Source organism: Callorhinus ursinus, unplaced genomic scaffold (assembly GCF_003265705.2).
Source record: "Callorhinus ursinus isolate GAN/ISIS: 27379988/994484 unplaced genomic scaffold, GSC_fseal_2.0 scaffold61, whole genome shotgun sequence".
Taxonomy (NCBI): Eukaryota; Metazoa; Chordata; class Mammalia; order Carnivora; family Otariidae; genus Callorhinus; species Callorhinus ursinus.
In genome coordinates this window covers 428,622-442,470 of record NW_027397123.1, presented here as the reverse complement: position 1 = coordinate 442,470, position 13,849 = coordinate 428,622, and the positions used below count along the sequence as shown (strand labels likewise).

Below are 13,849 nucleotides of genomic sequence, written 5' to 3'. Positions count from 1 at the left end.
CACGCGTCCCCTCCCTGGTCCCCACAAGAACACCACACAAAGAGGTTATGGTCACCAGTGACAAGTGCTTTACCAGCAAACACACAAGTCGGTGGGGGGGGGTTACATGGTGAGGTGGGAGTTGGGGGGAGGGCAAGCCCCCCTCGGCTGGCCTTAGCCAACAACATCCCGAGTCCCGGCCCCGGCCCCACTGTCTTCCCGCTGGAGGCTGCAACGGTTCATCTTCAGCTGAGTCAGCTGGATGTAGCGTAGGACATTGGTGTCTGCAGGGGAGGTGGGTACGGCATTATCTGGGTGTCCTGGGGCAGTGGGTGACATCTGTGCCACAGCAGCTCACACCTCATTGTCCCCAGCTGCTCTTGCCAGAGCCCTTCTCCCAAAGCCCCAGCCACAGCAAGCGGAACGGGGGCCTTTCACCCCTCCACACTCTTGCTTTTGCTGTGCCCTCCGCCAGGAATGCCTCTGCTCCGACACGGCCGGCCGGCATTCTTCTGCCCACCCTCCAACAACGTCTGCGAGAAGTCTCTTCCCTCCAAACCTCTCACCCAGAGAACTCATCTTGCCTCTCCTCCCACAGCCCTGGGTCCTGTACCTGTCCTGTTCCCTTGTCGTTGGCCCTCAGTACAAGACTGATATTGTGTCTGTCCCCCCCCCCCCCACACACACACCCTGACTATGATGTCCTAGCGGGCAAGCAACAAGCCTCCAGCTCTGCCAAGCCTCCCCGACCCCGACCCCACCCCTGCCAATTTCTTAGCCTTGTCCGCCCTGGGGTCTGCCTGCCTGCAAGTGCTCCGTGAGCAGTGGGTGGGTGTGTGAATGGGTTAGTGAGTGGATGAAGGAGAATGGGGGGGGGTGGGTAGGGAGTGGCTGAGTAGGTGAGTGGGAGGCATCGATGAGTCAATGATTGACTAGATGGGAGGTGGTTGGGTGAATGTCAGAGGAACATGGGGGGAGGGGAGGGGTGAATGAATGGCGGGTGCGTGCCTGAGTGGGTGTGTAAGGAATAGGTGGATGGAGAGGTAAATGCTGGGGAGGAGGCACAGCTCTCCCTCGAAGCAGTTCTGCCCTGATCCTCCCTTGTTTGTTTCCTCTGCTCTAGCCCCTTTCCCTGCTTCGTCCGGCCCTCACCTGTGGGCTCCCGGCTGCGGGCCTCCTGCAGGTAGCGCAGCGCGCGTGCATAGTCGCCCAGGTGGTAGAAGGCAATGCCGGCGCGGTAGGTGGCCTTGAAGTTGCCCTGCTGCTTCTCCAGGACCTTGAGACAGTACTCGCGCACCCGCTCATAGTTCACCAGCTCCGATTGCAGCAGGCAGGCTGCGGGGACACCGGGACCGGTGGTCGCAGAGCCTGGCGGCACCCCCAGCCCTCACCTGACTGCTAGGAGCCAGGCCTTCAGGCTGCAGGAACCCCCTGCCCTTTCCGGTGGCTGAGCCGGGCCTAAGAGATTGCTCAGGCCACCTGGGCCGCGGATCTTCTGACCAATCAGGATAGAATCAATCTGCGCCGCCGCTAGAGGGCGCGAAAACACAGACCAGCGCTCGCGGGCGATTAGCTGGAAAGTTTCTGCGGGGGAGAGTACTAAAGGCGATCTCAGGTGAGGGATGGGGCCTTGAATCGCTAATCCAGGGTAAGATTTTCTCACCTGAGGTTCGCAGGTGACGGCCCAAAGCCCATTTCTTGCATCCCAGCCCTTCCGTCCCTGTGTTCCCCTACACCCCAACCCCTCTCCTTGATCAGCTCTTGGGTCTCCCTTCACAAACCCCAGGTCTGGGCCCTTCAAGCCTCCAGCCCCCCGCCCAAGACTTCATGGTTGCCCGTCACTCCCCGCCCGTCTCCGTATGCACCCTCTGCGCCCCCCCCCCCCCGACGGCCCCATACCCGTGAGAGAGTCATAACATTCCACCTCCGTGTTCTCCACCAGGCGCCGCTGCTCCTCGCTGAGGCGGGCTGGCCCCGGGCTGCTGGCGGGCCCGGGGGCGGGGGCGGGCAGGCCTCCAGGGCGGGCCCCCTGAGCCGCCTTCAGCTGCAGCAGTGCCCGATGATACTTGCCGATGGCTTCCCGGAACTTCTTTTCTCGGTAGCAGCGCTGGCCCTCCGCCTTGAACGCCACGGCGGCCCGCAAGCTGCTGTCGAGCGCCGCGCCCAGGCCCCCCGACGGCTCGGGGGCAGGGCTGGGCCGAGCCGAGCCATGGCGGGGGCCCGGGCCCGGCGGGGAGAGGGCGGGAGGCGGGCGCGGCGGAGGCTCCGGGGCAGCGCTGAGCATCAGCACCGGGGACAGCGCGCCGCGCTGCATTGTGGGAAACTCCTGCGGCCGCCGCTGCAGCTACCGCATCGCCCCCCGCGGGGCCGGTCCCCACCCTTTCTCCGCCCCCGCACCTCCGGCAGCCGACTCCGCCTGCCCCCTATGGGTCTGGAGAAACCCCTCAGGACTTTCCCTTTCTGTCCTCCAAATCAGCCCCAGCCCTAGTTCAACCAGCCTCTCCCTTCTTCCTACTCCCCTTACCTCCCACCCTCCTGCCTGCTCTGCTCCCCCCTGCCCAAAGCTCCCAAAGCTTTCTGGAAGGAAAAGACAAGTCTGGGGGAAAGAGCCGGAAGAGAGCAACCTCGTGGAAAGCAGGTTTTCAGATCCCTAGGCATTTCACATACTTAGATAAGAACACGGGTTATGGGCTCGGGCTGACCAGATTCAATTCCCGGCTTTAATTTCTTACTAGTGGTAGTACTCGGGCAAATCACCCAAACTACCTGGAACTCTCTATAATCATCAGTACCGTAAGACAATGATAGCAACTTGGAAACTCATTTATTTTTGCAACAAATATTCACTGGTATCTCTTCTGTGCCCAGCTCTGGTCTGGGTGATGCTGAGAAAGAGCAGGGACTGGGAGAGCCTCAGCCCCTACCCTCACTGAACCCCTAGTCCAGCGGGGAGACAGACCAGTGACCAGACAGTGACAGCCCCGATGGGCTAGCCTGGGAAGCTCTGGGCAAAGCGGCCAGGGTGGGACGGGGGAGGCATAGGGGGTCGAACCCTGGGTGGGGGAGGCACAACGGGCTGTGAAGGTCCAGAGGAGGTGCCTGCCCTAGACTGAGGTGGTGAGTGAAGGCTTCCTGGAGGAGGGGATAACTCAATGAACAAAAGAGATCTGCTTCTTGCCCTCTTTGAGCTCACTGTCTGGGTAGGAAAAGCAGTGGGAACGCAAACAAGCAACAGCCCAGAGTGAGCAGGACAATAATACAAGAGTGTACAGAAAAGGAAGCACATGAGAGGCTTTTAAGAGAAAAACAGGGTGAATGAGACGGTTGATCTTCAACCCTCCTTAGCTGCTTACTTGGTGGTGGGACCTTGTCTTCCTCCTTGCCTTCCTTCTGTGTAACCTGGGGATGACAAGTGAGTTTACTTCAGAGTAGTTGTAGGGACTGAATTACGTTATGCAGATAAAGCAGTTAGCACAGGGCGTGGCACAGGAATGGACAATGAACAACCCGTTTCTTATCACCCATGAGACTGTGAGGTATGTGATCCTAAGTGCCTGGCTGAGTCAGCATCCATGTATAGTTGTTGAAGGAATGAGTGAATGAATAACTTTATGTGCTTTATGTATTACCACCCTCCCCTGCACCCTGCAAGACCCTGGCTTGGGCCTCAGCCCCAAGCACCAAGCTTAGATTTCCACTCTCCCCTCCCCCTGCACTGCACATCCTCTTCCTGGAGGCCGCAGGGCAGGTCCCACCCAACAGGTCCAAACCTGAACACAGCACCTTCCATCCCAATGGCCATATTCGCTTCTATCTCTTATCGAGTTTTGCCGAGTGGGTCTCTCCCCCTCTCTGGTCCTCCAACCTTGAACCTCTCCAGGGCAAAAACTTCCTCCTCTCTTGCACCTCCAAACCTAAGCTTGGTTAAGAGTCTGATATATTCCTGAGGTTGACTTCCTGAGATCACCTCAGGCGTGTTTTTAAATTAAAAAGTGTGGAGATCCACTGATTTATAACGAATATTTTCTGAGCACTTATTAAATAGCTAGGTGCTGAGGGTTCGGCAGAAACGGGGGACAAGTGTAGCTAGCTCGCAGTCCTGCTAGGATGCAGTGCTAGCAATTCCATAACGGCTACTAGGTGTCAGGCACTGTCCTAAAGCTCTACATCTATATTATATTAACTCACACCCTCATCACACCTCTATGAGACCGGTGCTACAATTTATACCCATTCACACTGTGGCACTAGGGGTTAAGTAAATCCATCCCATTTATAGAACACTTGCTATCAAAGACCCATACTATCACAAACTGATGACTCCCACAGGCCAGCATGTGATGTGCTGGGCTTGTGCAACCATTAAAAAATACTGAATTAGTTGCTAACATATGGAAGTAGAGATACTTATGGAATTGTAGATTTTCAGCTTCACTTGAGCAAAATCTGAAAATCTAGCCACATCGAGGTAGCATTCCTTATGAGTGGGGCAGCTTCCCGCAGTCCCCATCCCTCCTAGTTTCTTCCCAACCCTGAGGCCGAGAGCCACTCGGGTTGCAGCATCTTTGTCCATTTATCTCCAGCAGACGTTTGCGCTTGGGAACCTAGTTTTAGCTCGCCGAGCCGCGCCTGCGGAAGTACGCCAGTGCCCCCTGGCGGACGGGTCCAGAATTTGCATCGTGTCTCCCAGCCGCCATTAAGGGACTCGGTAAAGAGCATCCAATCAGAAAGACGAAAGGCCTGGGGAGTAACCAATCAAAAGCGAGAGAGGGGTCAGAATTCGCCCAATGAGGACGGAGAGCGCTCAGAACTAAAAACAAAACAAAACAAAACAAAACAACCTCTTTTATTGAAGTGGGAGACGGATACACACAGACAGTCTTTTTTGATGGGGTCTCGGGCTCAGGGAGGCCCGGGCTGGGGGCGGCGGAGGAGCCGGGCGGCGGCGAGGCTGGTGCCCTGGCGCTGGGGCCGCGCGTACTTGAGGAAGATGGCGGCGCGGCCAGGCGCGGGGCCTCGGAGCGCGGCGCGGGCCATGCATGGCTCGAGCGGGCGCAGCTCCGCGGGGCTGCGGCGGGGAGACGGAGAAACTGAGGCGGGGGCAGGGGCAGCGGTGAAGACGACCTGTCCTCGGAGCGGGAGGCTCAAGGCTGAGAAGACACATTGCTTGGGGTCCCCGAGGACCGTTCAGGGGCTCTCTCGAGCCAGTGGAGAGCCGGAACCTCGGGGAGGGACGGAGCGGGGCTGAGGATGTACAGACATCCAGCTCTACCCCGGGGGAGGGGGGGGTGGCACGGGCTGGGAGAAAAGAGGACTCACCCTGGCCTCCAGTGACATGGTTAACAAAGGAGGGGGGCGCCCCTCTGGCAGCTAAAGGGACACCCCATTTGCGGCCACAAGGGGAGCTGGGGGACCCGAGGTTGGCAGACCTCTCATTCTCAACCCTGGAACGCAGTTCGGATCTCCCGAGGCCCGGAAGATACGCTTTCACCCAGGGGCAAGGTCAAGGGTCCCTAAATCTGGACAAACACCTCATTCTCCGAAACCCCCAGACTAGGCAGACACACCATTTTCTCTCACATCCAGAAAAATCAAATCTGGGTGCCCCCTCCATTGTCTCTCATTCTCTGAGACGGGAAAGACAGTGACCAGGAAAGTAGGTTCCTGTAGCCCCAGAGGCGCTCCCCTGGAGCCGTACCTGTAAAGCGAGGGCTCGAGGCCGGAGCCCTCCCCGTCGAGCAAGCGGTGCGCCAGGCTCAGCGCCGCAGCTGCGCGCCGACCGGGCTCCCATCCTGCGGCCTCGGCCTCCAGCAGAGACAGCTCCAGAAAGTAGGTGGCAAGTAGCATCACCTGCCAAGCCCACGGGGAGATCAGGCCACGCCCCTGTCCTGGTACAAGCCACGCCCCTACCCGCGAGAGACTTGCCCCTCTGCCCTCTTCCCTCCTGCACCTGGGGGCTGCTCCCCGCCAGCGCGGCCAGTAGCCCGAGGCAAAGTAGCGGGCCCGGGTGGTGCAGCCGGAAATCCAAGCGGCTCAGGATGCGGCGCTCTGCGCGCAGAAGCTCGGCCCGCGAGAAGGAGCCAGCGCCCAGGAGGCAGAGGGAGGCCGACTGCGGATGGCGGGGAAAGAGGTGGGAGAGTCTTGGACCCCGGCTGGTTGCTCCCTGCCCTGTAGCGCCTGGGATCAGTTCAGTCTCCGTTCTGAACCTCGATTTCCTGGTCTGTAAGATGGGGCTATTGATTTGTTCTCTGGAAGCCATGGAGAGCACAGGCTTCAGAATCAGAAAGACCTGGGTTCGACTTCAAACTCTACCATTTTCACTCTGTGTGACATGGACATCACTGAAACTCTGAGACGGAGTTTCCTCGTCTATAAAACGGAAATATTTCTCCGTACCTCACCAGGCAGCTCTGATTAGCACGGAGTTCTGATCAGGCACTGACTATAACTGTTCAAAACTGAGTCCAAGTCCCACCTGCTTTGGGCAAAGGTATTCCTCTCTCCGGGCCTCAGTCTCCTCCTCTGCTAAAGGGACACATTGTATGTGGCCTCATACAGATATGCTGGGATTCCAAGAGTAGGTAGAGCACTAGCTCGGCACACAGGCGGTGTTCCCATCTGTGACGCAACGAGCGAGAGCTCCACCTTCCCAGGCCCCACTCCACAAAGTACCTCGGGAAGGACGCACTCTTCCATTTTGCAGGCCACGAACAGGCAGGCCACGCCCAGCAGCTGCAGGCGGTGTAGGCGCACTCGGCCGGCGCGCAGGTAGGAATCCAGTAGGTGCACCGTCAGGTAGAGCGTGTCGCCCGCCAGGCCCAGGTACTCCTGGGGAGGGGCGTGAGTGACCACCAGGGTTCTAGGCTGCGACGCGGGCTCAGCCCTGCCCCCTGCCGGATACGTACGTGCACCTGGATCAGCCAGTCCACCACTAGCGCGCGCATCTCTGGCGTCACGGTCGGGGGCAGGGCCCTCCGGGGCAACGCGCGGCACACCTGCGGTTGGGCAGGGAGGGCCTCACTCTCCCCACCTGTGCCTCGGCTTCTTGCCTGAGCTCCAGCCCCCAGTGCAGCAGCCTCCTCGCACCAACTGGCCGAAGCCTGAGCGCCTCACTGAAACTGGCCTCCAACGTCTTCTCCAAATGTGTTTCTATTCCTTATGCTCCATTAGAGCCTTGGACTTTGTTCTGGACGCCTCCCTAATCCACCTCACCAATCTGTAGCCCCCATGGCCACGGCTCCTCCTGAGCATCTCCCCCTGGGTTTCCAGACCACTAGCCGTCACCAAACCTCAACCCATCCTCCTCAGAGCACCCAGAAGGGTCTTTCTAAATTACAAAACTGGCCAAGGAACTCCCCAGCTTAAAACCCTTCCAGGGCTTCCAGTACCCTCAGGAGAAAACCCCAATCGCTCTCTCAGGCGCTGCTCCCTGCGCCAACACCACCTCTTCCCTCTCTCCCTTCACAACCCACACTCCAGCTACACCAGCTTTCTCTAGCCCTAGACTAGGACAGGCTTGTTCCTACCCCAGGGCCTTTGCACTTATGCTCAGTTCCCTCCACCTGGAATGGTCCTTCCCCAGCTCCTTGCAGTGCTGAAACCTCAGCTCAGATTCCCTGGACTTTTCCTCTACAGAATTCTCCCTGCACCCATCCCGCTTTGTGTCAGCACTTTATGGTCCTCTTAGCATTTTCAGTCTGGAGATAATCTGGTGTTCCCTTGTGTGTTCTGTTTGCCTCCCTAGGCTGCTGGCACCACAAGGGCAGGGATTTCTCTCTGGATCACACCTGTATCTCAGTTCCTAACAGATTCCCCGGCTGGGTAGAGACACTCCCCACTTTACTTTCTTAAACAGTTTCATGCCTGCAGTAGTTCTTCAGACAGTGCCTATCCTGCACAGGTATCTGCAGATGACCGGGCGTGCACTGCAGTCTCCCTTCTGCTGTTACCGCCTGTTTGCTTGGTTGTCCGAAACGAGAGCAGACTATGTTGTTCACCACAGCATCCCCAGGGCCTAGAATATGCTCAAAAACATCTGTTCATAAATTGCTAAGTGTTTGTGAACGAATACACGCGAGGGACAAGTAGGAGGGGCTGCAGGGAGGTGGGAGTTCGGGAAGCCTTGTGGAGTGGGTGTTGGGCCAGAGGCCAGCTTTCACCTCGCCTAACCCGAACCCCTCTGCTGCCCTCCCGGGAGCGCTCACCATGACTTCGGCGAAGATGTCCCCAGCGTACTCGCGTTCTCCCTCCAGCCCCAGCGCGCTCAGCGCCTCTGCCAGCCCCGGCGGCGCGCACGGCGCAGGGGGCCTCTCCTGGCTGCCCTCGGGGATGCTGTCGGGGTCTGGGGCGCTGGGAGAGTTGGGGGAGGCGGCGGCGGGACTCTGCAAGGGAGAGGGGTGGGGGTCAGCGCCTGGAGAGAGGTCCGAGCCGGGAGGCGGGACCCTGGCTGCTGCATCTCACCAGCATTCTCCACACTGGCGTCCGAGGACCAAGCCGAGCGCCCCTCTTCCTGCTGGAGCGAAAGACCCGCGGCGGTTGCTTTAAACGGTGCCTGCACGCATGCGCGCTGAGCACGCCTCACCTGGGCAGGTGCAGAGGTGATGGCGAATGCTATGCAGGTTGGCTCTGGCCCCTCCAAACCTAAGGTCAGGCAGCTGGAGTCAAACCCTCTTCCTGCTACTTACTTTAGGATCAGAAACAGCCCCTCCGAGGCTCCCTTTCCTCAGCTGTAAAGTAAGGATTGTTTCAAAACTACTAAGACAAGTGGCCAGCGATGGGTCTGGACTAGCACAGCGAACTCCTCACTGTTCCCTGGTTCCCATCCCCCCCAAGTCTGCCCCGCCCCGCCCCCACGCAGCCAGAGAGGGATCCTGTGCACACCCAAGTCAGATCGCACTCTGCCTCCATTCAGAACTCCATCGTGGCTCCCATCTCCCTCAATTTCAAAGTCCACGAGGTCCTTCTTGATCCTCCCACCCATCCCCACACACCTTTGAGTTCATCTCTCAGCCCTCCCCCCAACTCCTGGCTCATTCTCACCTCCTACACCAGGCACGCTCCTACCTCAGGGCCTTTGCACTGGCTGTTTCCTTTGCCTGAAATGCTTCTCCCTCAGAGATCCCTCATTTAAGGTATTTACTCAGATGCTACCTGCCCTGTGAAAAAGGCTATCCTGAGAACTTCCTATCACCATTCTTTGTAACTTACTCTCTCCTTAGCACTTACTGCCTGATTATTTACTGCCTCCCTCCCGATGAGAATGTGAACTCCAGGAGGGCAAGGCTTGGCTGGTGTTTTGTTTTGACTGCTGTATTCCCAGTGCCTAGAACGGAGTTTGGCACGTGGGATGTACTCAGGTATTTGTTGGATGAGTAAGTGAACAGGCTGGACGTAACTTAGAAAGGGTGGCCTGGAGGGCCTCTCCGAGGAAGTGATGCTGGAGTGAAACCTGAAAGGCAAGGAGCGAGGAATGCAAAGGGAGGGAAGAATATTCCAAGTGGTGGAAATAGCATGAGCAAAGGCACCGAGGTAGGAAAGAGGTTGCTATTTTCAGGCACTAGGAGGTCAGCAAGGCTGGAAAAGTGAGCAGAGGAATGTGAGATGCCGAACCAATGACTTCCTGTCACACTAACATTAACACCCAAACTCCTTACCTTGGCCACATGGTCCCTTCGGCCCATTGTTACCTCTCTAACCCCATTTCCTTCTGTTCTCCCCCTCCCTTGTTCTATTTGACACACCCTCTTTACATTCCCCAAACACATCCAGCACCTGCTGGCCTCAGGGCCTTTGTGCTTGCCATTCCCTTTGCCTGAACACTTGATCAAAACCTAGATATCTACATTTTCAGAGTATCTCTACACAAGATACTAACTACAAAGGGAAAAGTAGTAACTTTCCAGTGAAGACACCTGACAAGTCACCACCTTAAGCAAGGGATCAAAGTCATCAACCAGTCATGGGACAGAATCTCCTGTCCCTCTTTGAGAGGATGCAGGGAGAAGGGCACATTTCTCAAATTTCCTCCTAAAGGTAGCTTGACTATAACCGTGGGGAAACATCAGGCCACAAGCCGTAACCGAAGAACATTCTGTGACATAACTGCCCTGTAAGTTTCAAACCTGACAACTGAATTCAACAGGAGTCATCAGCCAGGTGACTGTTCTTCTGTGTACAAGGACAGGAGTGCGACCATTAGTCAAATTTGATAAAGACCTGAGAGAAGAGGGTTGTTTCAGTATTCACTTCCCGACCTGGTTAATTGAACTGTTGGCTGTGCCAGAGAATGTTCTCGCTTCAGGGCAGATATGTAAACACTCAGCGGGGAGGAGAGAGTAAGCAGAAAATGGTCACAGGAACCTGCATGAAGGGTCAATGAGAATGCTTGTACTTCCTTTAAAGTCAAATTTTAAAGTAGGTTTATGGGAAGCTGCAAAGAGAACAGAGTTCCCCTGCACCCCACACCTGCTTTCCCCCACCAACCTCCTTAGTGTAGTGCATTTCTCACAACCATGGACCAACTGGGATACCACCCTCATCGCCTATCAAGGGCACTTCCTGCCAACAGGAGTTACATGGTTGATATTGACCTTGATCACCGGCTGAGGTAATGTCTGTCAGGTTTCTTCATGGAGAGGTTGCTTCCCCCCTTTCTATACTGTCCTCTTTGGAAGGAAGTCACTTTGCAGCCCACACCTTGGAGGCGCAGCATCTACAGAAATTACCGGAAGTCCGTTCAGTTACGTCTGTTCCCACCATTGATCATTTATCTGCTTGCGAACTCACTGATTGTGAATTTTGGGTAGAAGCCGGTGCTATGCTATTTCCTTTACTGCTCCAAGTACTCTCAGCCCAGCGGGGGTACTTTCCACGGGCCCCCAGGTCCCTTCACATACCCCCCATCAGGGAGGGTCTGCTTTGGCCGCTTTTGAGCGGGTCCTTCCTTCGGGGCACTACAAGGTGCTCCAGGCCTAGAACTGTGTTTAGTACTATTCTAAGTTTTCTTCAAGCCTGCACCTGCAATTATTTAAAAGATAAAGGTAAAAATCTGTGAATCAGCACACTCTGGAAAGCTATCAGACACATATTAAATTCCAGCCACCCTAGAATGTAGGCCACAGCTGGGAGGCAAGCCACGCAAAAACCAAACCAAACCAAACCAAACCAAACCGAAGGGAAAGAACCTTTATCTGATGCCATGTGCATCTGCAGAGAGGAAACGAGCGAGCACCAGGATGAGCGCTCAGGAGCTGGGATCCAGGCTCATTTTCACTTTACTTGCTTCCTCGGACTTTGGTGTTGCTCACGTTATTCTCACACACACACCACGAGAAATTTCCCACAAGCAAATGACAAAAAACAATTAATCTACTCAAAACTTTGTTTCCAATTGGTAAAGTTTTATTATTAAAATGCTCCCAGCTGAAAGTCCCTTTGGAAAAAGTTCTACAGAAGGAAGCACCACTATAGCGAGGGAGCTATGTCTGCCCGAGGGAAGCGGTTCATCAGCCTGTGGGCCCCGCACCGGGGACCCGGGGGGCCGCAAGGTGACCCAGCGGACTGAGGTAGGCTCAGGATAGCCCCCACCAGAGAGTAAGGGGGGTGACGTGAAAACGAACTGGCCCGGGTCTCCCCAGGGGCCTCCACTGGAGGGAAAACTAGAAGGCTTTTCTCTAGAAGCTTCTCCGCTGCTTGTCTCATGATCGCCGGGACATACTTTTGTAACTGAAGTCCACATGAAGTGAGAAAAAGCCACGCATTCCTCGGGTCTTAGCTGCAGCAAACGCAGATTCCTATGCACCGCATCTGACTTTTCTCCTACCCTCACTCAAGATCTCGGAGACTCCGTGCATGTGAAGAAGCCCTACCGCCTTCTGGCAAAGTCTGACATTCAGTTCACCTGTGCGGGGGCCACTCTGGTCCCCAGGTGTGGGCAGAGTGAGTCGAGCCCGGGAATCCCGGGCTAAAGGGGGCGGCCGTCAGAGGATCCCAGAGCTGTGAGGGCTGTCACCAGAGGTGCCCCCAGCTGACAGCCGCCACGATTCCCGTTCGTACACCAAGGACTGTGTTGGAATTTGGGGGCCTCAAGACTCCCTGGTTTAGCCTAAGTGGGGAGAAGACAACGTGCAGGCAATGCCCAGCTCTCGGGCCCAAGGGCCCCATGCAGCGAACCCACTCCCTTTGCGCTCCCTTCTAGGGCTCAGTGGCGCCTCGCGCACCCTCCTTGTTCAGAGCTACCCACCCGCCTGCCTCACCCTTGTCCCCTTTACGCCTGGGCAGCTTCTGAAGACCTGGCATGGTCTCTGCCCACCGTGCCCGCACACCCCAGGAAGCTTCCCAAGCCCCTCGGCAGCTTCCACCCGCGGGGCCGCCCCCACTGAGCCCCACCTGCCCACCCCGACGGCCAGAGGGTGAGCGTGGCTCCAGGTGCCCAGGTGCCGCGACAGCGGACACGTCCCGGGAGCAGGTCAGCAGGGCCAGGCTCCAGAGGCAAGGAATGGCCCAGGGCGGAGGGCCCCCGTCCGAAACGAGTGTCTTTATTGCTTGTACCGTACAAATGGGAGGAATGGGGAAGGCCAGTAGGGAGGAGAGAGAATTGTCAAATAAATGACATACACACACAGAAAGGAAAAATACCCCCCACCCACCCAAACCAACCCCACACCCCACCCTAGGATGTCTCTCTCTGAACTACCTAGTACAGGAGGTGGGGCAAGGAGATCAAAGCCACAACTAAATTCCACACACCCGGAGATGCTGGGGGCAGGGCAGGAGGGGGGAGGGGGGAGGGGGGAGGGGGGCTGGGCAGCAAATGGACCCCAGGTGTGGCTCCTCCACCAGGCCAGCACCCCTCCCCTACGGGATGAAATGCTCGGGCCAGGGACAGGGCCCAAGCCCACACACACCACGCATTCAAGGCCGGGACACGCTTGCCCTCACACACACACGCACACACACCCTACCCCGTGTGCATCCACGTCCCAGACGCAAGGGGCCATCCACAAACACAACAGCCTGAGGCCACACACACGTGCCCACAGCACTGACACACGTTCACCTTAAGGCTGCAGAATGTGGGGCCCAGGGAGAGGCGAGGGAGGGGAGGGCCCTGGAGCCTCCCCTGCTCAAGAGGCTGCACCCCCGTATGTACCAGGGACCCCCCCCCACTCCCACCCCCCCTTTGACCCCAGTCCACAGGGCCCAACACTGTCTCGGTGTGAGATGTGTAACAGCGGAGCTGGTGGCCCCTCACCCCAGGTGGAAAGGGGGGATGACCCCCGCCCCCAACCTTTGGCAAGGGCTGGGGCCGGCCCGGGGCCCAGCAGGAGTGAAGGCCGACGGGAAGGAAGCCCTGGTAAGGCACAGGATGGGGCGGCAGGAGGCCCGTCCCCAAACGTTCCTCCTGCCTCATCCACAGGGTCAGGAGAGCAGCTGGGGGGTCGGTGGCTGAGGAAGGCAGGGCAAGGAGGCAGTGCCCATCCCCTGGGCCCCCGTCGTGCCCCATGGGGCAGATCACGCCCCATCTACACGAGGGACCCCCAAACCCCCAAACCCCCAACCCCGCGGCTTCCAAAGGACCCCTGCCTGTCCCTGGACATTATTGCTTTTCTGCCCCTGTGGGGGAGGGGCCGGGCCGGACTGCCCGCGCCAGGCCCCCCTGAGCCCCGAGCACCAGGGCACTGTCCGCCAGGCATCGCGTCCCACGAGGCGTCCCACGAGGCGTCCCACGAGAAAGCAGAGGCGCAGGGGCAGGCACCCAGCCAGAGACCCAGGCAGGGCCCACAGCTCCATGCGCCGCCCCTCGCTGGGACTGGTGTTGATTAAAAACCGGAATCTCTCCAACCGCCCGAAGGCCTGGTCTGGGGGCGGG

At 57.7% G+C, this 13,849-nt stretch overlaps 2 protein-coding genes across 2 annotated transcripts; both read right to left on the bottom strand.

The window, feature by feature from the left end:
* Nucleotides 1–32: 32 nt before the first annotated feature.
* TTC9B (tetratricopeptide repeat domain 9B) lies at nt 33–2,476 on the bottom strand. Its single transcript, XM_025854245.2, has 3 exons — nt 1,879–2,476; nt 1,132–1,314; nt 33–263 (listed from the first exon to the last, which is right to left on the bottom strand). Exons 1-3 carry the CDS (start codon nt 2,291–2,293, stop codon nt 154–156), a joined length of 708 nt encoding a protein of 235 aa, XP_025710030.1. The 5' UTR covers nt 2,294–2,476; the 3' UTR covers nt 33–153.
* Nucleotides 2,477–4,806: 2,330 nt separating this feature from the next.
* CCNP (cyclin P) lies at nt 4,807–13,581 on the bottom strand. Its single transcript, XM_025854249.2, is given in 7 exon segments — nt 4,807–5,047; nt 5,678–5,829; nt 5,930–6,088; nt 6,652–6,807; nt 6,885–6,974; nt 8,184–8,385; nt 8,387–13,581. Coding segments are annotated over 7 exon segments (984 nt in total). The 5' UTR covers nt 8,446–13,581; the 3' UTR covers nt 4,807–4,881.
* Between the last annotated feature and the right edge of the window lie 268 nt (nt 13,582–13,849).

Coding starts and splice junctions, on each gene's coding strand:
- TTC9B (XM_025854245.2), bottom strand. CDS start 2,293: ATGCAGCGCGGCGCGCTGTCCCCGGTGCTGATGCTCAGCGCTGCCCCG. Junction 1,315..1,878: donor ATGTTATGACTCTCTCACGG/GTATGGGGCCGT, acceptor GTGTCCCCGCAG/CCTGCCTGCTGCAATCGGAG. Junction 264..1,131: donor CCGCAGCCGGGAGCCCACAG/GTGAGGGCCGGA, acceptor CCTCCCCTGCAG/ACACCAATGTCCTACGCTAC.